This window comes from Plecotus auritus, assembly GCF_963455305.1.
Source record: "Plecotus auritus genome assembly, chromosome: 6".
Classification (NCBI taxonomy): domain Eukaryota; kingdom Metazoa; phylum Chordata; class Mammalia; order Chiroptera; family Vespertilionidae; genus Plecotus; species Plecotus auritus.
In genome coordinates, this window is record NC_137773.1 from 127,398,757 (window position 1) to 127,422,015 (window position 23,259).

At 41.4% G+C, this 23,259-nt stretch overlaps 1 protein-coding gene across 16 annotated transcripts in view; it reads left to right on the plus strand.

The window, feature by feature from the left end:
- CADPS (calcium dependent secretion activator) overlaps positions 1–23,259 on the plus strand; it is a 459,193-nt gene that overhangs the window by 307,161 nt on the left and 128,773 nt on the right. For 13 of the 16 annotated variants that reach the window (XM_080671521.1, XM_080671522.1, XM_080671530.1 and 10 more), the window contains exons 11-13: positions 2,311–2,523; positions 15,450–15,586; positions 19,107–19,294. In XM_080671521.1, the coding sequence (XP_080527647.1) occupies positions 2,311–2,523; positions 15,450–15,586; positions 19,107–19,294 (538 nt within the window). Of the gene's footprint in view, positions 1–2,310; positions 2,524–15,449; positions 15,587–19,106; positions 19,295–21,324; positions 21,484–23,259 lie in introns of all 16 variants that reach the window. The other 3 variants (XM_080671526.1, XM_080671528.1, XM_080671527.1) reach the window with 1 other exon arrangement.

The window sequence follows — 23,259 nt, forward strand, 5'->3', positions numbered from 1 at the left end:
TAATTATAACCACCCAAGATCTTTCATTAAAAATGCTGTACTATCAGACCCTCCATATAAAGGAGTAGCCCCTGTTGTTCTAGAATCCCTGGAAACTCTAAGTGCAAAACTGCGAACATACACAACTCTTGTGGAATGGACTCCTGGGTTAATATTATCAACATGATGGCAAAGTCCATGCATCACCTAGTTCAATGCCAAATGTCAAGCAGATTAGTGGCTGAGACTTGCTGGAAATTTGGGGCTGCTAATCACTCCAATCATCCTCTCAGTTTTAACTTATAATTGGGAGGATGATAAGGAACCTGATGAAGATATGAAGCTTTATATCTGGCCACTGAGTTCCCAGTAACCCCAAAACACCAGCTTTTGGAATATGTTGACAGACACGATGTAACTGTGGCCTGAGTTCAGAGAGGCTTCCACCTCCCTTACTCTAAATGTTAACCTTGAGAACTTCCCCTGGGAAATGATGGACCTTAGAGCATTCATTCACTCAAGAAGTATTTGTTGAGCACCTACTATGTGCCATGTACTATTCTAGGTATAAGGGACACATCAGTGAACAAAACAGACAAAACCTCCCAGTCCTTATGAAGTAAAGTAAGTTATTTAGCTTGTAAGATAGTGATAAGAACTATGGAGAAAAAAGAAGCAAGCTAAGAGAGATGAGTAAAGAGGGCAGAGATCAGTGAAAGCTTGAACAAGAATTTGACATTTGAGCAAAGACATGAAGGAAGTGAGGGTGTGAATCATACAGATGTCTAGAGGAAGAGTGATCTAGGCACAGGAAACAGCAAGTGCAAAGGTCTTGAGGTGAGAACATACCTGGAGTGGTTCAAGGAATTACAAGAGGCCAGCGTGGCCACCATGAAGTGAGTTCATATATGTGCATGAGAGAAAGAGAGAGTAAGCGATGAGAGTAGAAGTAGTGGAGGGTCAACTCACATGGACCTTGCAGGCCTTGCCAGAACCTGGACTTTTCCTGCATGAAATGTGGAATCACTGGCAGGTTTTGAGCAGAGGAGTGACATGACCTGACTCTTGTGCTCAACCAATTACCCTCAACTCTAGAGGATGAGGGCAGACAGAGCAGGAAGGAGGCTGTAAAATAATCCCAATGAGAGGTGAGCATGGCTCGATTCAGGGTAGCAGCACTAGGGGTGGAAGAAGGGGCCAAGTTCTGGTATAATGTCCTAAAGAATTGATGGCCATGAGAATTCCCCTGGAAGTGAGTAGTAAGAGAGAGTGAGCAGTATGAAGTGAGCTGTGGGCTTAAGCAACTAGAGTGATGCGCTAGCTTTACTGAGATGGGGAGGCATTCGGGAGACCAGTTCAGTATTGTATATAATAAACATGGAGAAGTCAAGAAAACCATTAGGTATTCAGGCCTGCAATTCAAAGGGAGATGTCCAGGGTGGAGTAGAAACGTAGGGACCGTGAGCATGTTCCTGGTATTTGAGAGTAGATGGCATCACTGGAAGACAGGGTGCAGATAAAGAAGAGGTCCAAAAACAAAACCCCAGGATGCTCCAACATTTAAGAGGCAGGAGGAGAGGAGGATCCCCAAACAAGACTGATGCGCATCAGCCAGGGACGGGGAAGAAATCAGGTGAACTTGAAGCCAAGTGAAGAAAGCATTTCCAACAGAATGGAGTGAGTGTCACATCTGGCTGATAAGTAGATGGATGGAATAAAATAAGGACTTTGAATTGACCATCAGATTCAGCAAGTCACTGGGGACCTTGTCAGTTTTGGTGGGGCAATAGCCAGCTTGGAGGGGCTGTGAGCAGAATAGAAAGAGACCCTCAGTATTGGAAGTTTGGTCCTTGCATAGTCTGGAACTTGTTAGAAATGCAGACTCTCTGAATCAGAAGCTGCATTTTAACAAGATGCCCAGGAGACTCACACCTGCACTAAAATCTGAGCAACCCTGGTATATATCTCCTGCTGCAGTAAGGAGAAGGGAGACGTATGGGTCAAGAGATATTTTTGTTGTTGTTTATTTGTTTGAAAGATGAGGAAAATGATAGTATATGTATAGGCAGACGTTTACCCAGCCAGTAGGCAGCCGCTTGATAATTCTGGCCCCACACCAAGACAGAGACAAAAGCCATGCTCAAAGCTGCCTCTTTACCATCATGGGCTCCCTCTGGCCAAGTGGCAGCAGCCTTACTTCCCACTAGAGTCAAATCAATTGCTCCTGCCCTCTCTGGCCCAAGGAAAAGCAGCAGAATCTACCATTCTCAGGGCTCAGTCCGGCCAAGAACATTGAGCTCAGCTTAGTCGTTTTTATTCCTTTTGTTCCAGGTTTGGAAGGTGGCCGAGCCTTCTTCAATGCAGTCAAAGAAGGAGACACCGTGATATTTGCAAGTGATGATGAGCAAGATCGCATCCTGTGGGTCCAAGCCATGTACCGGGCCACCGGGCAGTCACACAAGCCTGTGCCCCCGACCCAAGTGCAGAAACTCAACGCCAAGGGAGGGAACGTGCCCCAGCTGGATGCCCCCATATCCCAATTCTGTAAGTAGATCTGCCATTTGCTCAAAATAGTTCTGTAGAGGCAATCTCCAAAGCTGAATTAGAAGAACCTAGTTGCTTTAATATGAAAGATTCATAAAATCATGTTTGCTGGAAAAAACCCACAGTAAGTCCAGGGGGAAACGTTGGGGCAAAAATGTTAGATGAAAGTAATTTTAAAGTGCAATACTTGACACTTTAAGGACTAAACAAAGGGAAGTATATTTTAGGTGGATTTGTATCTCTTTGTGAGAGTTTGGAATTCACAACTAAACATGTATTTGCTTGAGTCCTTCAAAAATAGTAGATTGTGCATGTCCTTGCCTCATTTCTTCCTATTAAAATAGGGTTTGATTTGAAAAATAATGTAAATCTGCAACCTAGAATCATTTAAAAATAAATGATGACATTACCACATGCAGTGGAAACAAACAAACAAAGAAAAACCAGGGTACCTAAAATCCCATTCTGAGCTAAAACACCAAAACCCAAAATGTGAAACCATCTCCTTAAATAGCCCCTGTTCTCTTCCAGTTTCTTCTCCTCTTACCTCTACATGCATTTTAATTTCTTTCCTCTTTGCCATGTCTTCTTGCTACTAGGAGAGTTTTTTTCTCTCCCGAGCCTTCTGATGCTCAGGGTCAGGTGAAATTCGGTTTAAAACAGAGAAGATAGCAACATTGGAAACATAAAGCACCCAATAAAATAATTTATTTTTGTTACAAACAAAATAGTGACTTTTGCCTTTCCCTGATTATCAAGTCAATTAGAGATAGCTCAGGGACAAGTCGCTTTTAGCTATAATCATGGCGATTCCTTACTTTAGCATTGAACCCACCCATTCCGTCTGGTTCACTGAGCAACTACCTAGGTGATGAGACACACTAATGAGAAAGACAGTCGAGGTCCCTGCTCTCAAGATACCTGCATCCCAGTGGAGGAGTCTACATAGCAAGCAAGTCAGCAAAGATATAAGATCGTTTCAGACACTGAAAGATACCATGAAGAATGTCATGCCCAGTGACTGAGTGAGGAGAGGGGATATTAGACAGTCGATCTGAGTATAAATCCAAATGATGGGGAGTCAGTCTCACAAACATCTGCAGCAAAAGAAGTGTAGCAGAAGGGAAAGCAAGTGTGAAGGCCCACAGCACAAACCTGGCTGTTAGCACAGCGCTCTGACATAGTCCTTCTCCTTAAGTTGCTCTTAAACGAAATGTGGATATGGATGGAATAATTTTGCAGCTACAGCAACTAAATAGAGATAAATGCTCTTGCCAATGAATTCCACTGGCATGCCCATTTCTGTCTAATGAGAATATCCTCTTAAACCTTGTAACATCTTTGCTGATGGAGAAAAACTCTTTTTGTATGACAAATACTATTAATCAGGTGCTCCCAGGAATTTCTGTCTAATACTGATGGTTCTTAAAGGAAGATGCATTCACTGTGGAACATTGTAAGTAATCACACAGCCACTGTAGATTTCCATGCAAAAATCCCAAAACAATGAGGAAAAGGTTGAGGAGGGAATGGGGAGAAGGGACAGCCCTTCTGACTATAACCACCCCAATGTCCCCACTTTCTTCTTGTGGCATTCAGGTTTCATAGCTATAAAGAGAGCAGGCATCATCTCTTTTTAACGGTTTAGTTGTTGGTTGAGATAAACCATATCCAATATTTATTTAATTAAAAAAACTACAACTATGGGGTGGAAATCCTCCTTTCACCTTGCCCAACAGGCTCCTTTTAAAAATATATTTCTTTAAATATTATTTTGTTGATTTTTAGGGAGAGAGGAAGGGAGAGGGATAAAGAGATTGAAACATAAATTATTTGAGAGAAATATCCTCGATATGCTGCCTCCTGCACATCCCTCACTGGGGATCGAGCCTGGAACCCAGGCATGTGCCCCGACCAGGAATCTCACCATGACCTCTTGGTTGATGGGTCGGTCGATGCTCAACCACTGAGCCACACAATCCAGACCCAACAGGCTCCTTTTTAATACATTTAGAAATAACACCCCCTCTGAAAGGGAGTTACCTTGTGTATCAGCAGAAAAGTTTCCTAATTATAACCTCCATCCCATTCAATCTCATAAAACATGTATCTCAGGTAATATTTGGAAAATTCAAGTGTTATTTCCAAATAATCTCCATTTTTTCCTGAAGTCATTTCACCTTACATCCAGTGTGTCTGTTCTCTCATCTGCCCTGATTAAAACATTATTACTTGGTTTGTGTTTAGCCCACTATTTCCTCACTAGAGTAGGAAAGAGGAAGGACGTTCAGGAGTAATACTGATAAAACAAGGTACGGCTGATGGGAGCTGTGGATGGATGTCTCCTCATGGAAACACTTAGGGGCTCTTGACTTAGATTTCCCTCTGTGGGCAGGACTCATTTGGCTTGAAGTTGAAGTGCTAGTCATCAGCATCAGCAGGAAGACTCGGTTGGGTATACAGGAACTTGATGTATGTCACTCCCCCGTTTGTACTTTCATTAGAGAGCATGGAAGGTAGGCTTTGAGATGCGTGAGGTCAGATAACTCATGCCTCTGGTATTTATCAGGGCCTGGCTGGTGAAGCCACCTTCTTCTTCTCTATTGCCTCCTCAATCGCTACCCAAGAATGGGGGTTCTCCAAAGAGTGTGAGGCCCAACCACACCCACCAGGTTCTGTAAGAACAAGGCCACCACTGCCAGCCATGCACAGGGTGCTGCGGGAGGCATTTTTCACACAGACAAAACTGTGAATGGCCCCTATTGATCTGTGCAGCACCCAATCTACACAACAGTACACCACCACCCTGTAATAAGTGACAATCCTTACCCAGAGCTTAGCCAACAGTGTTGAACCCAGTAACCCCATAGTTCCTTTACTACCCTGGAAACAGAGCCTCAATACTACTCCAGATTCAATCTATTTGCTGGTTCAGCCACTTCACTATTCCAGGGTACCAGCCAGTGAGGCGTCTGCTCTCATGACTTAGAAGCCCAAAGAGGTAACAGGTCAGGATCCAACCAACCCAACTCCGCACCTGATCACCTGCAGTTATGAGTATATGAAACCCATAAGAAAGATCAAAAAGGGAACCAGGAATGTTACATTCTGTGATACCATGAGTGGTTATACATATACCCCCAAAATGGCTAGGGGTCATAATTTTATTAGACTTACATCACAATTACTTCCCAGCTGCATTTTATTTGTTAAATTTAAACTGTCACTATCAAAGGGATTAGTCAAACCTAAGGGCAACCAACTCATCCAGATTTGCCCACGACTTCCCTGGTTTTAGCACTAAATCCTGTGTCTCCAGGCCTGTGTCCTCAGTCCTGGGCAAGCTGGTGCAGACTGATCACCTGGTCCTACAAAGCCAGCTTATAGGGAAATGAACAACAATCCCAGCACAGTAACAGGTGGAAAATGTTGATCTTCCACGTACCTTCTCAGTCTCGACACCCATTTGCTTTGTGTCTCATCACATACTTTAAGTCAAACACAGATTCTCTAACAAAAAGAGTCAAACTATCAAGTATTGCATTTTAAAAAGGTTTCCTTGACTTCCGAAAGGTAAGGGTCATTGTTAAATACTTTATTCTGTACACACCTCATCAAATCCTGTCTTTGAATATATGTTCAAAGTATTCATCATTCTTGCAAGTAAATAATTCTTAAGAATGACTTTCAATGAGTTAACTTTGCAATTACTTTATTAGTATTTACATGGCAAAGGGAAGCTACAGATAAATGGGAGAGGACTTTGGGGGTAGAAAAAAATAAACACTCCAGTCCTGTCACATCACTGTCTGTTCAAGGGAAACTCGAGAATGGAACATTTTACAGAATGGGAAACTTGGGAGTAATTGTGAGTTTATTTGGGTCTTTCTAAATTCAGTTTAACGAACTTCTGGGTGCAGTTTTTAGTTTTTGCAATTTCAAAAGCTCAATTTCAGAATGAAAAGACATGTCTAAGAAAGAGTGGAGTGGAGTATTTATATTCAACTGTAAATACCGGAAAAAATAGATCCTGCTATTCATTAGTTTGTATGACTCTACAATGATTTTGGGAGGGTCCCACCAAACCTTAACTTTTTTGTTCTTTTGTGGTTTTTTTGATGTGTGTTGTTGATTTAATCCCCCCCCCCTTTAGGTTAAAACTTGAGAAAAATTAAGTCAGTGCCTAGTTAAGCAACTTTTTTAAACAACTAATTGCAATTTTCCAATTTTAAGGCCAATAGTGCTTACCTTGGAAACTATGTCCAAATCTGTATTTGAGTGTTGCCACAATTTATTATGTCAACGGCCTCTTATGGAGACACCTGATCCCTGTGTTAGAGGAATGGAGAAAATCAGACCTCAGAGGGGGAGGGGGTGGTATTTTAAGCTTTGTATTTGGTCAATTGATTGATATATCACTTGCAATGAGTCTCATTTTAATGTCTGTTTTGCAATTAATAACTGTTTATCACATCATAGATCCCCAAAGTTCAGTGTTTTTGAGAATTGTTCTATTTTTGCTTCCACCTGAACAGTCTTCCACAGTTAGAGGGGTCTTGGTTACTGTTGGTTTGTGGGGGAGGGGTTAATTTTTGTTTTTGTTTTGTTTTGTTTCATTTAAGTTTTCTTGTTCAATCTTTGCTCAAACCCAGGAACTTTAGCTGCTAGGTTAGAACTCCTGTCTGCTTTCCTGAGCCTTGTTGCTAGTCTTTATGTTATTCTGGTTTGTTCCTTCTTACCCTGCTAACTTCTAGCTGGACTGAAGGGTAAGTGTTCCCCTATAGCTAGCACAGCTCAGATAATCAGACTAGATTATCTGACACCTGCAATGTGCTTCCTCCCTCTCCTCTTATATCTTTCTCCTGTCTAGACTTTGTAGTAAAATTTTTCATGTTATTTTCCTGACCTCAGGTTTGAAATGTAAGCTTCATACTGAAACTAGGATGCATGTGACGTGTGCATAATTGCCTCCTCTCCTTGGCTTTCATATTGGCATCAAATGATCCTCCGAGTAAAGCCAACTATTAACATTTCATTTTTTTCATTCCAAGAATATTAATCAACATCACAACAAAATGGCACATAATGCCCTTGTTTCATGGAATTCACAGCCACCTGACTGCTTAATGCCTGAAAACAGATCATCCTGCTCTCTGACACTGTGTTGCTGCTTTTGTTTTTCCTTTCCCATCCCAAAGACTGGAATGGTCAGTGTCCCAGTGGTGTGGTAACCATAGATGCCTTAACAAATAGAAAGGTGGGGTAGGAAACGGAACAAAACTTTAAGAAATTGCAGAATGCCATTAATAAAGTAAATGTCTTAATTGAACACTAAAGAATGAATTCTACCTGGCTTGAGGGTGTGCTCTAAGTAAGACCCAATGGAGGACTAATTTTGAAAGGAGAGCAGTACTGCATGGGACTACCACACACAAAAACAGGAAAGTAAGGACTGGGTTGCGTCCATGTAGCTTGTTCACAATCTCACAGTGCCAGGGAGGGCTTTGACTTCTGGTCTCGAATGTCTCTCTGCTACTCCCCCAAGAACAATGACAACAGTAAATTCTTCAACATCACTTGTATTTGTATTAATTTTTCTAAAAATACTCCTGAAAGAGCAAAACCTAAAGCTTAGGAAATCTTTTTTTTTAACTATTTGAGTTATGAATAAAAGAGAGTATACAGTTTCTTTGTTCACGTAGAAAAACCTGACTACCAAAAATTGTCTTGAGGCAGACTTGACATTAGAGGGAGCAAGAAAAATTGGTCAAGAGAGCAGGCAAATATGTACTTCAGTATTTTGAATGCTAATTTAGAAGTCGTAGGTCATATCATTTTTCCTGATCATGTAATAATAGTCCTTCTTCTAATTCTATTTGTTTCTTGAATTTGCTTTCTTTTCCCCTTTATTTTTTTCATTTATTTTGCATAAATGTACCCCTGGCTAGCAGACAGATTTTTTTTAACACTCCAAGCAGATAAATAATGTAACTTTATTTCCTTTGAATGTCTCATGAGGCATTTTTAAAAGCTTACCATAGAATGTAAACTTAGTGGGAATTTAGGGTTTTGCTTTACTTTTTTTAAAGAATGAAAGAAAGGATGGATGAATAGATGGCTGAATGGATTTTGTTCTGCGTAAATTTACATGTATTTTCACAATAACGCATTGCTATCCTAGTAGATTTCCAGATACTCATTTGCCTTAATTCCTTTCTACAGTTTTATCTCCTGAGGTTTTTGCTATATATTCTTGTATTGTCAACTTGCAGTTGCTACATTGCAGGAGTGTGATATCAAAGAATTAATTCAATATTAACTTAATTTGCATGACCCCAAACCACACTGTAAATCAGTTTCCTTCTCATTGTAAAAGAAAATGAACTTTTAAAGGAACAAATCTCCACAATCAGGCCCCAAATTTTCCAAATACCATGATATGACCTAAATAGACCATGTTAAATGAAGCTTCATTTCTTTATTAACTACTTCAGGCACATTTAACATATTAATTCAGCCAACTAGAGTGAACTTATTTTTGCTCATGTTGTAGGGAATATAAAAACATCAAGTATTCTGCAAATTAATTGAAGATGTAATAACTACAGCAGAGAAAATTAACTATCATTTCTTTATTATGAAATCATTAACAAAAACTCTGTTATGATTTTTATTCAAAGCAGTTGTTTTAAAAAGAATTATAAAAATTAACATTGAAATACACATCACATGTTTATCCCCTTGTGTGTATTGTGTATTGCCATAATAGGTTTTTAAAACATTTATCTTTATTGGTGAAAGTATTACACATGTTCCCCTTTTATCCCCCCAATGCCCTTCTCCACCTCACTCCCACCCCCTCCCCAGGCCTTGACCACACTGTTGTCTGTGTCCATGGGTTAGTATGCATATATGCCATAATAGTTTTTAATTCAAAGTTTCTGCAAAATTCATTGTGCCCTTCATAGCTCCTGAAGAAGCCATCCTCTGTTGGCCATGCAGTTAGCTTGATTTAGTCCAAGGGACTAGGAAGGGATTGAGTTGATTCTCAAGGGCAGCAGGCATGGGAGGACCAGTCTTCTGTTTGCTGCGCAGAGCTCAGGAGGGGCACAGCAACATCCCCTGGTTACTTGATCATGCCAAGAAAAACTCTTCTCGAAAATTCTGTGAACAGCCAGCTGCCATTAATCATTGTCACTTCTTTATTTCATGTCTTCTGATGAGGTTGACTACTGTCATTGTTCGTTATTGTCCAAACCATACATTCACTCTTGTACTGTCAAGCAGATATGACAAGTACACATTTTCCATATAAGAAAGACACAAAGTCACCTTTTAATTTGCAGTTTGGGTTCACAGTGACTTTAGTTACATTAGCTATTCTCTTGCCTCTAGCATCCATCCGGAGTCACAACAGCCATAACTGTGCTCTGAATTTCAGAGATAAAACAGCTACCTCCAGCTTATTGTAAAAGGGATTCATTAAAGAAAGGAGCCTCTCTCAGACAGCTTATTAATACAATCATAATTATTCTCAGCAGCAGAATTTCTTTTTCTCCAGCCCACAAAAAGTCCCAAAATGTAATATTACAAAATAGAGAGATTGAACTTTTGTCTTCATTCTTTCAGCTGTTAGAACAAAAGAAAATCTCAATAGAATGAAAAACTGAAAGCTCTATTATTCTCCCCAAGAAAATTACATTTATTTGGTAGAACTTATTGCAAACTTCTCTAAAAATGGTTATATCTGAAACAAAATCACATTATGCTTGTTATTAAGACAAGAAATCATGAAAAAATATCATATACATATTCCCATTGTGAAGGGGGGGATGGGGAAAAATATCAAACATAACATGGTTGAGAATATCAAACATCAAGATCAATTACAGAACACTATAAATGGTAGGGTGGTCAATCAGGAACATCACTTGAATTTAATCAATAGATATTTTTCCAACATCGCTTAAATGACAAACCAAAATTGTTTCTCAGCAAACCTGGGTTAAAGGATTTGGTTAGTTTCCACTTGGAAGCACTCCTTCCATAAGTCTCCATGTCCATCAGCCTGCACTTGTGCCGTCGATACCGCTGATAGTGCGCTAAGTTTCCGAGTGCAGTTAGGTGCCAGTACCAGCTTTACCCATCTAAGTTTAGTCTGAAGTCAGTGTCCTATGCCTATGCCATAAAGGACTTCGCATTCCTGATGCAGCTAATCCCCAGAAGTGAAACAAGCAGCATTGTTGGAAAGATGTGTTGGATTATGCCTGAGCTGCAGGTCCTATACAGATGCATAGCCCATTGCAGTACATTTGGAGCCCTTGCCAACCGAGCACAAGTTAGGAGCTGCCCAACCAGGGCTGGAAAAGGTAAAGGGCAAAGATTAAAGTCAATCCGTAAAATGCAGTCGTCAATCTTTGATTTCTAAATAATAATAATAATAATGACGAATAGTAATAATAATAAGAGCATGGGTATGCATCTCCCTAAAGCAAGAGATAATACAAACATCATTGAAGTTTTAAGCAGCCAGTTGACTCTCCTAGTTCTCTAATTTGCTCACCCTACTGTTAAAATTCATTTTCATTCTACTGACACCTGCCAAACATTGGCAAAGGAAGTGATCCCAAGGTGTCCTGAATTCAAGAATTAACTTTCTTATACTTTGGCTCTGGGCTATTTCCCCCTTGTTAATGTCAACATTGGAGTTTTCATTTTTTTTTTAGTCAACCACATCCAATTGTTTGTAGAGGGGGAAATGGAATTGCAAAGAGCATTTAATTTTTAATGTTTGGCAGTGTAGGAGAACAGTCTGGGACAGTGCAAGAATGACTATATGGTGTTGCTTGGGAAGCACCCACAAGTTCTTTGAAACAGAATTTGGAACAGCTGGACCACTGCAGTGTTTTATTTTAAAATAGACAACATATGTAATGCATATGGTCCTAGACATGTATGGAGACACAGGCAGACAGTCTGAACGGTAGCCAAAGACACCTGCACCTACAATTCTGTTTCCTTCTATGAGATTTTTTCCCCTAAGAGCACATGTTCCCACTTTGGGATTTGCAAGATGCCATCTGAATCCCCATGTGTGTGACTCCTTATTCAAGTCAGTGGGAAGTTTCCTGGGGTGGAAGTGTCAGAATAAGTCCATTAGTGAACACCTCCGAAGGGCCCAGCTCCTCTGGGAGCTGGCAGGGAAAATTACAGATCAGAAACTTGCCCTCAAGGAACATATTACCCACCAAGGGACTCCACAGAGAAACTGGAACTACCCCAGCAAAAACACAAAGACAGGACATAGGAGTTGGCTATACAGTGGCCAGGAGGAGCATAATGTGGAGTGATTGGAAAGGACTCCCAGCTTCAGAGCAACAAAACAGTTTAAGAAGCAACCTGTGACTAACAGTAGCTTTCAGTTTGGAGACAGCCTTCACTCCCTAAGCACATTAACAAGATGGCTTTGGGAGCACGAAGAAGCCTGTTCATTCACTCGCAGGGACAGTGTACTGAGCACTTACCCTGTGCCAGGCTCCAGCGCTTCCCAGCCCCTTCTCCTCGAGCCTCTCCACAGCACCCTGAGGGGAGACTCAAACACTAAGCTCAGCGTGCAGGTGAGGAAAATGGCACTCAGAAATATGAATCAACCTGCCTCGTGTCATGCTCATAAAGGCAGAGCTGGCCTCAAAGTCAGTCTGTGAACCCCTAAGCCCACCCACTTAACCACCTGCTATTTTAGCTTCAGTAAACTTGTTCCCATTGAATTGAGTATGTCAACATTCCAAGAAATCAAGAAATAGAAAATACTTGTTGAAAGAGTGCATTTATTTATTTTGATGAAATAAACTCATTATATTAATATGTATGTGCCAGGTACTAGTCTAGGTTCTGGGAATATAGTGAGAACAACCACACAAAAAAATAAAAAAATCCCTGCTTGAAAGGAACTTAAAAATCAGATCCCTTCCACTGACATCTTAAAACAGCATTCCCGGCCTCTCCTCCTCTTTCTCTTTTCTGAATATAACAAGCTCAATGAAACTCTCAAAGATTCCACGGGAGCCAGCCACCCTTATAAGTGCTCTTGAGTTGTTGGAACCGTTATTAAGATTAGGAGCCTAATTCTGAGTAAATGATGATTTTGTGTAAGCTCCTTTTGCTTGCTAGAAATTGCCACTCCATTAAGTTCTATCCCACACATATAGAAGGTGTGCGAGGGATGGTAAGGATGGTGGAACAACAGTGACAGCAGAAAGGGAACGGAAAGCTCAGCTCATTTTGCACACAGGAAGCGGAGGGTCAGAGATCTCTCAGCCAGCAGCCCACGGCTATTTTGTAACGGAGCTTAAACTTGAATCTAGACCTCCACATCCATCCCAGGCTCATTCTACAGAAGGGCCCAGAGAGAGAAAAGAAAGGAAGATGGGAAAAGTAATCTGTATGTGGATAGGGTTACTTTCTAAAAAGAAAACCAGCTAAAGCCGGTTTTTCGGTAAGCCGGTGTTGAAACATAAAACCAAGATTGTTCTTCAGATGTGCTCTGGGCTGAGAGTTGGCAGGTGAAGGCGCATTGTAGTGGGTGGGGAGGCGGCGCGTGGATCTGCATCCAGGTCTTTGCGAAGGAGCCAAGTCGCCTTTTCAGATCCGTTTCCTGAGTGGGCAGCAGGCAAAATAGTTCATCGCGAAGTTTTCAAGAGGTTCAACCCAAAAAGAAAGACTAAGAGACGTGAGACACATGCCATATTTTTAACAGCTACAAAAGAGCCCCCTTCTCTTTGAGCTAAATGACCGGTGGCACCATCATAATTGGGGAGCAATAAAATAGCTGAGCCAAACTATCAGAGAAAGGGCTGGGCCGATTAATCAGCTTGCAGCCTCCTTCTGAGAAATCCCAAGCAGGCAGCTGTGCTACCTAAGAAATGCCTCGTCTGTCTGTTCCAACGGGGAGGCAGGGCGGGGGTGCCACCGGATGAGCAATCCATGCACCCCCCTGTTAGTCTCTCCTGAATTAAAGTGGCCGACAGGATGAAGCTGCGGGATGCAGAGATACCCCTGGATTGCAGGCATGCCATTCTGTGGGGAGGGGGGACCTGAAGTCGGAGCAGCTTTAAACACTTGTCTTGGGCCAGAGGAGGCACATACACCCACCCACCCCCCACCTCACACACACACAGAGATGCACGCACACGCTGGAAGCAGCTAGCTTTTGTCCCCAGCACCAACTTCTTGGCCACCTCTCTTGCCAGCCACCCCGAGTCAAGGGAGAAAGTAACTTGGAGACCACACAACCAGACAAAATAATCCTCCTAAATACAGCACCTAACCTCACATGGAAAGCACTTCCTTGAATACAAATCTGACAATTAACACAGCAAAGAGGATTCTTTCAGATCCTCTAATATAATTTCTGCATATGTGATATTCCCTCTAAAAGTCTGTGTTTTCTCCTCCGAACAGAACGATTTGGCTATTAAAATACTCATTCTTCACATGCCTTCTGGAAACAGTCGCTTCTGGGTGTCTCGGGCATAAACAGCGCACTCTGCTCAAACACTGACCACTTGCTGCTTCTGTGAAAAATGACTGAAGATTTGAAAATTCTAACAATAAGGAGGCATAAATCTAACATTCCGTGCATATATTGTTTAGATCCACAAAATCTATAATGTGAGGAGAAATCATCACTTTAAATAAATCGTCATCTTAAATCATCATCTTAAAGTCACACTGCTACCATAACCCAAGTTTTCAGCCATTCCCCAAGCATGGAAGGGGGACAAAGCTGCCTGGAATGAAGGCCGTGTATGAAAATATTATCCAAACACCCTCTCAAGTCAAACATCTATTTTCCCTGTGCCCTGACAGCGTTCCTGGTCCCTGGCAGGCCCCCACACTCCAGTAGAACAGTGCAGGCAGGGAATGAATAAACTCTTGCTTGATTTGAAACAAGATTCCTTTTCTCCGCAGTCTGCATATCAGGAGAGTGAACAAATGTGAGGTGGAGTGAGCTGACTCCTTTAATGCCTCAGACCTTCATTCCCACCTCGTCAGGATTTGCTTGGATTCTCTGCGTTCTTTTGCCGATTGAGTGTAGAGTACTTTTGTTACACATATTGAGATTAATTAGTTAGCCCCTAGGAGGTTTTGCCTACAGCCTTCACCCTGTAAGGGAAGGTGTGAATACATTGAGATTATTAATTCACAATAAATGGCAGATCATAGCCCTTGCCGAGTACATTGGTTTGTCTCTTCCATAAGCTTTGCTAGCTGAGTACACACAGGCAAAGGCAATGTCCCCGACTACCCCAAACTAAATCCCCTTTAACTTATTCTCCAGGTTTCAATGAAAATCTTTTGTTATTATTATTATTTTTTTTAATTTTGGAGGTCAGGGACCCAAACCTTTTGTGAAATCAAATTGGCAGTGGGGGCTTGGAAGGGGTGGATACAAATATTGTCACTTTGCTGAAAATCAGCCTAACCCTTTTCCAGATAATCCTAATAATTGTAGAGAAATTGCTCTAGACATAACCACTGGAATGGCAGAATCTATTCAAAATCTACAGAGCTAAATAGGCTTTGCGAAGCAAATATCCGATCTGCTTTCAGTGTTCGGTGAAAAGCAGGTGAAGTTACGGTCGTGTGCTTAGTCTTTAAAGAACGGCATAAAGGCACTAAAGTTGTGATCATTTGATAAACATATTGATGCCAATATATTCTTGCCTAAATGCAATAAACTCACCAGTAAGTGATGCAAGTTGACAATGGGAAGGTAAAAAGAATATCTTGGGGATGTTGGTGGGAGGCGATGGGAAACAGCTAGCGTTCGTAATGCCTAGTGAATTCCTGTGTATTTGAAATGTCAAAGAAAATGTGATGTGTTTTTCTAAATTGTGTCTCTCTCTACATGTATAAATGAACAGACGCAGATAGAGCTCAAAAGCATGGCATGGATGAATTTATCTCGTCCAACCCCTGTAACTTTGACCACGCTTCCCTCTTTGAGATGGTGCAACGCCTTACTTTGGATCACAGACTTAATGATTCCTATTCTTGCCTGGCAAGTATATTCTTTGGTCTACAGCAATTTAAACACAATGACATTTTTTTAAATGAAATATTTCTTTACCTTGCTGTTAGAAGCTCTTTTCTCCAGTACAGAGCCCCCTTAACAATGATAAATGTGTCCTTGATTTCCTGGGTCGAGATAGTTTTTCCTTCCCAAAGAAAGAAGTCGGCAGGAAGTTGTCAGTAGAGACGATCCAACTCCCCAGCCTCCTTATCCGAGCTTCCCCCTTTTCAGCTGCTACATGAGAAATATTCCCAAGAGGGGAACCGAGTTTGGCATCTGCTGGTGGAGAACTTGTAAAACCCGACTGGGTTTCTAGACTTTAAGATCCGCCTCCCTCCCATCCCAGATAAGACCCTGTGCTCCTGTCTCTGAAAGGAATGTGTCCTTTCCGTTTATTTTTGAAAGATTAAAGTGATTTGTACATAAACTCCACTTGATTTTGCATAAGCTCAACTGGTTAGGGTTTGTTTGGGTGGGTGGCTTCTTTTTCTTAGTGGTATTTAGAGCATTTCACCCTTTGGGGGAAGTTTTTATGATGCATTAGGCGTTTGGAAGTCCAGCTCCCAGCAAGGGAGTATGTCTCTTGCAATTCTGTTTTAAGCCCAGATTTAAATCGGTTAAATTCAAGAGACTGCTATTATGTCGTTACTGGATTCCTGAAGAGACATTTGTGGCTTTATACTATCAAAGTTGGAAGCCTAAAAAGGACCCAATTTCTTTTCTTCTGCAAACCATAAATTACTTCATTTTTAAAAGGTAAATGTTATGAATTCCACTTTATAGATGGGAAAGGTGAGGGAAATGATGAAATGACTTTACACAGAGGAAAAGCCTCATCCCTGCTCCTAGGGTTAATATATCTGCATATTATTAATGTGATATACTTAAGTAATTAATATGATATACTTAACATATCATTGATACTAACATACATATAATGAAAATATTTTCCTTTTTAAGTGGCACAGCTATATCCTAAATCTATTCCAACTAATTTTTATTTTAAATTCTTTCTTTTTTTCTGTACCCGAGACCAAAATATCAAAAATAGTAGATAAAATAGTCTTAAAAAGCAAAGCAGTATTATGTGGAATAATTTATTAATCTGCATCTCATAAAAGATGCATTGATTATCTCAGGTTTGGAATCACTTTATCAGAAGAATCTGAACTTTGCCAAACTGGAAAGGAAAATATCAATTTGACTTTAAAAAAAATAAAAGGGGGGGGGGGGGGCGCTTACCTTGCATTGCAAGGCAATTTTTCTCAAATGTATTTCCAACGATTATGTGATTTTTTTGTGTAATTATAAATTGCATACATGAAACTTGTAAGAATATGCCTCTGAACTTTACTCATTACCTTCACGTATAATTTTTATTCTCTTGAAAAAAAATTTTTGAACTGTATTATTTTCAGGACTTTTTTTACATCATCATTTTTTTTAAACCAATTTTTTTTTTCACTGAGAAATTTATCACTAAGGAGACGACTTTCTAAAAAAATAAAATAAATAAACCAGAAATAAAATTTTGATTTTGAAACTGTGTTCTATTAGTCATGTATAAGCTTGCAAATATGCTCCCAAATCCAGAATTTATTATAATAGCATAAAATTGTTTTCTTCCCCATTTTCATACCTATATCTATTAATCATCATCCCAAAGTTTCAGAAAATAACAGCAATTAAAAAGCCCTATCTCCTGCCTCTCTATTCCATTTTCTCATTATTACAATCTTTTTATTTCAGTTAGTTTTGGAGACCGACCAGCAGGGATACATAAATTTTTCTGTGTCTTCGACTGAGTTCCTAATTGATATTTCTTCAACTCTTTTCAAAGCAGCTATTTTGGCATCTACAAAAGACGTGGTGTCATCCGAGTCGTAGAAAATATATTTTAATCTTTCACAGCAGTGTTGTTTCTAAGATTTAGCATTTGGGGTAGCAGATGGAGTGGCAAAGAAGTTGCCTATAGGGGCAGCCCACTGCCTCGACTACTCTCCCGCCCTCTGCAGTAACTTATCATTTGAAATAGGAAAGATGCCGTCTCGTTGGATGCATTGCTGAGCTGCATGTTGTCAGTGGAAGAGTCTGCAGATCACTAATATGAGATTGGAGGGTTGCAGAGGCCTCCCTCACTGAACTTCTGTGGCCTCTACCTGTACCCCGTCACTTTCTCCTTTTGCATTTTCTCTCCCAAGACAAAGCAGTATTCAAAAGGTGACTCTGAGAAGACCCTCCGAGTAAAATTAACTTTATATTTAAAACAATCCTAAATTCCCAGCTCACAAACTGCCACCTAAAGTGGTTTATTTCTTGATTCAGAAAAGTACTGAAACCAAAAGAAGTCAGTCATGATTCAGGCTTGGCCCAAGGGTGACCTTGAATGGCAAGTCCCTTGGCCTCTCTGAGCATCTGTTTTCTTGCGTGCCTAGTGCCTCCCAATCTACTCAAATCGGAAATTCTCTTTTATGGCAGAGTTTCACCTGGTCCTTCAGCAAGCAAATAAATAATAAGACAAATAGTTTCTTGGGGGGCGGGGGGCCTAAGGCAGAAGCTCCTCTCCATTTAACTGAACTGTATCTGACTCGCTACTTCAAAACTTAGTATGTTATTCTCTTTGGAAAAGTATCATCATTATTAAAAAAATTAACGACAGTTGGCATTCAATATATTCTGTATTAGTTTCAGAGGTGCAGTATAGTAGTTAGACAAGGATGTACTTTACAGAGTGGCCCCCCATCCCTGACACTTTAAGTACCCACCTGGCACCATACATAGTTATCACAATATTATTGACTATATTCCCCCCAAATTTTTGCTTCCAAAGTGGAGGATTTATGAAGTCCTGGCATACATATAGACCAGTCACAGTATTGCTTAATGCTCCAGAGTACAAAAACCAGAAGACGTGGAGTCAGACAGAGCTGAATTTGAGTCCTGCCTCTGTTTGTAGTGTCTGTGAGTCACTTAATAGCCCTGATTCCATTTCCTCGTCAGTTAAATGAAGATGAATCTGCCCTGTCTCCTCTGCGAGGCTGCCCTGGGGCTCGGCTGAAAGTTCCTTGTCAAGTATACAGCACTGTCCCACTTTAAGGCATTCGTGTTTTTATTTGTCTTGTCAGTAATGAAGACTACCCCACGCCCACGCCAACACTCTCCTACGATGTACAGTTCAGTGTTGGGAAAGTGGGAGACCCCCTCTGGAATCATGCTTTCTGCTAATCAGACACCTCCACTCACTAGCTCTGGGACTCTGGGAAATTCCATGTGCTCCCTGAGCTCGAGTTCCCACCCATCACCAGGGCTACCAGCACCTGCTCGCGGGGCTGGGATGAGGTTACCCCGAACAGCACACACAGTGGTTAGTGCAGCAGCGGGCACTCAATAAGCAATCAGCTCAGGCTATTTTTCAACCCTCTCCACTCTCCCCCAGCTCTTGCAGCCCTTCCGAAGAACAGCAACAACCCGTATTTAAAAGAAAGTCTCTCTTTTATTCCCCAAACAGGGCTGGTTCAGTCCTGGCCAGGTGTTTGTGCTAGATGAGTACTGCGCCCGGAATGGAGTCCGAGGCTGTCACCGGCATCTCTGCTACCTCAGAGACTTGCTTGAGCGGGCGGAGAACGGTGCCATGATCGACCCCACCCTCCTTCACTACAGCTTTGCCTTCTGCGCATCCCACGTCCACGGGAACAGGTGAGCACCCATCCGCAGGTACTTCTCAAGGTCATGTTCCTGGTTTATGCCTGGTCCTGCTTTTAGGGTCACCGCTAACTCTCTGCCCTGCCCCATTCCCTCAGTAGGACACACAGACACACGGACTAGTACACAGACACAGAGAACACAGAGGGCTAGCTTAGGTTCTTCTCCTTTCCTTCAAGAGACTTAAAGGAAGTGGCACATGGACTTGGAGAGTGGTCTGTGAAATGAGAGCCGTCCAGGTCTAGATCACGGCCCCTCCGCTTGCTAGCAATGACCTGGTGGTAGTTGCACCCTCTGTGCCAGTTTTCACTCTGTAAACAGGACAGTAATGTCCTAGCATGGTTGTTGAGAGGATGCAAGGGCGCAGAAAGGGCACAGCACCTGCCTGGGATCTGGCGAGGGGTTAATAAAGGTTCGCCTTGCTGTTACTATCACTCTTTCCATAAATATTAAATGATTACCGAGTGTCAGACACTCTGGAATACATTCAACATGCACGATGAACAAAAACTAAACACCGAACAAGGGCAGAGGGACACAGAGACCGGTGCTCTGAGAAAAAGGGGTAAAATGTCATGACAGCATTTAATAAAGGAACAGGACTCCGAGGGAGTGGCAGGTCGGCAGCAGGGCCTCCCGGAGGGAGCAATGCTAAGGCTGAGAACTGAAGCAAGCATAGGAGTTGAGCAGCTCCAGGCAAAAGGAACAGCATGTGCAAATGCCCTGCACAGGGAGGAAGCCAAGTCCATTTCAAGAGCTAGAACAAGCAGGTGAAGCTGAAAGGCGAAGATAATCACAGCGCTTTTAGTGCAGCCATGGAGCTGGGAAGAATGTCAGAGGTCACCATGTGAGCAGCCCCCTCATTTTATAGGTTTTATAGACAAGACCAGAGCATCTGTTCTCCTAACTTTGTACAAAGTACTCTCTTCCTTTAGACGTTGCCCAGCTCCTGGAGGAAAAGATCCAAGTTCTGAATAATGCAAAACAGCAAATAATTTAAGAACGTTTCCATTTGGCTCTGAAGATGTGGAATACATTTCAACACTGCCACAGCCAGTTTACTAGCCCAATGCATGTAGCCTCCCATGGCTGCAAAGATGAGCCTGCCTTACCCCAGAGCACCCCACCCAGGCGCTAGGGAAGGCACCCCCAGGGGAAGCTAGGTGCTTCAGAAGCCCGGCCTGTGATGCAAAGGTTGCTGCTCTGGGAAATTCTCACGTGAGGGAACCCTGAATTGACTGCATTTATTTCAAGTTAGAACCGTGTCAGCCATCTTCATCTTTGCAAGCTATACAACTCAGGAATGTCCGTGGGATCTGTTCTGTGCCTTTCCTTTCTCTAGTGGTGGTGGATTTTATCAAATGCACCTTTAGCATTTAGAGCTAGATAACAATAGCATTGTAGGTTTGCATAGTTAGCAGGCAATCAGGTTTTCATCATCTGCCATTATTATCAGGTTCACTAGCCCTGCATATGACCTTTTATTTGCACAAAGGATATTTTTGAAAACCTGATACCTGAGAAGTATCTGTGCATAATTCTGCTTTTTATAAATATGTACACTTTGATGACTATCTGTTACAGTCTCTTGGACTGAATTCTTGAGAGAGAGAGAAGTTGCATTATATTCTCTGGGTTGTCACACTGTATTCTACATATGTTACTGAATAAGAAAGTGTTATAAAATAATGAAGTGTTGTTGTAAACTCCCTGGTAAACATCATCATGAATTATGATACACATTGTCTGGATTTCATATTGTAAGACTGCCACTTGCTTCACAGTTAGGTTTATACATCTTGTCATGGAAACAGTTTGGGGTTTCTTATTTTCTTTTCAGTTCTGATTTTCCTTATGCAAGTTTGCATCTTTTTTCCTTATTATTTTGGTTTGAATGCATTTGCTCTTGCTGTTTGATGCATCCTTCTTTTTATTTCTTTTGTTTGTGCATGTGTGTGTGCTCTTGATTCTCCTGTGCTGGCCACTCTCTGTGCATGCCCCGTGCCAACACCCCCTCTCCAAAGTCAACAAATGCATGTGTACCTTAGTGGGCTGCCACCACACACAGACCCTGAAGGGAGCAAAACTCCCTCCCCATCTGAACCAGAGGCTAAAAAAGATACAAAAAAGGAAAGTAAAAGAAGAAAAGATTTCAAAACTCAGGCAAACCCAGAGCCCAAAAGGTAAGACGTGACATGTGTATTGGCTTGTATTTTGCAATGTCTGTGACCTTCCCCTACACCCTCCCCCATCCACACCACAACCTCTACCTATACCACAGCAAGCTTTTTGTATTCCTGAGGTCTCTTTTCCTTTAAGGTTTGTCAAAAGCGCACTTTAAAAACAATCCTAGCAATGGGTGAAAATACCATGTATTGGGGCTGAATTTGAGTCAGGTGTTTAGTGACTCTTGAAACATGTTCTTATTTTTAAAAACTAATTGAGCAATATATAAACAGAATCATGAGTCAGATTGCTGTTTTAGTGGCATCTAGTTAGGGTCCTGGTACCTTACCAAGTCATTCATATTAAGCAACCCGTGCTTTCTAATTTTGAAATTATGTTTCAAGAGCAAATAAAATGTGTTGGCATAAGATGGGTCTATACATTTATAGTGGCTCTATCGTTTTCAGCAAGCTCCCCTCAGTTTCACACTAATTTGTGAAAGAAATTGATCTTCAAATACAATTTATAATAAAGTCACAAAATAAAGCCTCTCACTAAATTAATGGCTCTTAGTAGAATCACTTATATAATAAGCTCACCCTGAAGGCACTTTTAAGTTCTAAAATTGTGTTTCTCCTCTCCTGTTTCCTGTGACCTTTAGGGATACTCTCTTTGTGAATTGGTAAAATGGCAAATTGGTGGCTTTTTCCCCCTTAAAACTAGATTTACAGTTATTTCCTGTGTTACCCATGTGTTCTTCTTCACCTTCCCTACCCTCACTCCAAATTAACACTAATATTTTCAAATGTCTTTGTTGTGGTTTTAAAACCGATTTTATGGCCCTGGCTGGCATTGCCAAGCCATACAGAGTTCACAAGTGGGTATACTTTGTGCTTCAGTATAAATTTATCCACTGGAATATTTCTAAGCCCTGAAATATATGCAGTTCGTGTGTAGGCAGACAGATGACAATGCCAACTTTCACTTCCTAGAGCAGGTGGCAAGCTGTCCATTAGTGTACCCAGGTCTAATAATGAAGGTCACAGAAAGCCCTGATTCCATGTGGACATCCGTCTTCTGAACTTGCAGTATGTAAGGCTGGAGGGGAAGTGGAGTTTCTATGTGTGCCTCCCTGTGGGGGTCGCAATGCAAGGCAACCGTGGTTTGCAGCCAGTAAGGAAGTGCCTTGAGAATGTTGCAGGTGCCTAGAGACTCTGGCTTCTGTCCAAGGTGCTGCTTTTGGGAGTGATCAGAATTGAAACAAAACAGCAAATGGTCACACTTGATGGAACCTGACCTAGTCCCTGTGTCATGAAAAATTATCCAAAAGGATCTTGAATGGTACTTTGAGAGGATTATGTGTCCTAGGGTCTATGTTTGCCTGCATTTTTTAAAGAAGAAATCGTAATATTAAGTATCAGTTATGTAACATTCTGCAGTTTACAACGCGCTTTTATATATTCTATCTCACTTGCTATAACATTTTCAATTTGGCTATTTTTACATCCATTTTGCATATGGTTAAACTGTATGAGTCGCTCACTGAAGCAGCAAACCTGGATGTTCTGAGTCCTAAGGTCTTTCTCTTTGCATATATCAACACGGTACATAGATTCGAAAGATCTGAGTACTAGAGCCTGTTCTATGTATATCTAGGATTACTGTGTCTCCTTTCTGTGCCTCAGTTTTCTCATCAACAAAATGAGTACACAGAATCATAGCATCGGGAATATCTCACCAATCTCTAATATCATCTTCCATGGGTTATAATAGCAAATGAAGTAGTACATTGT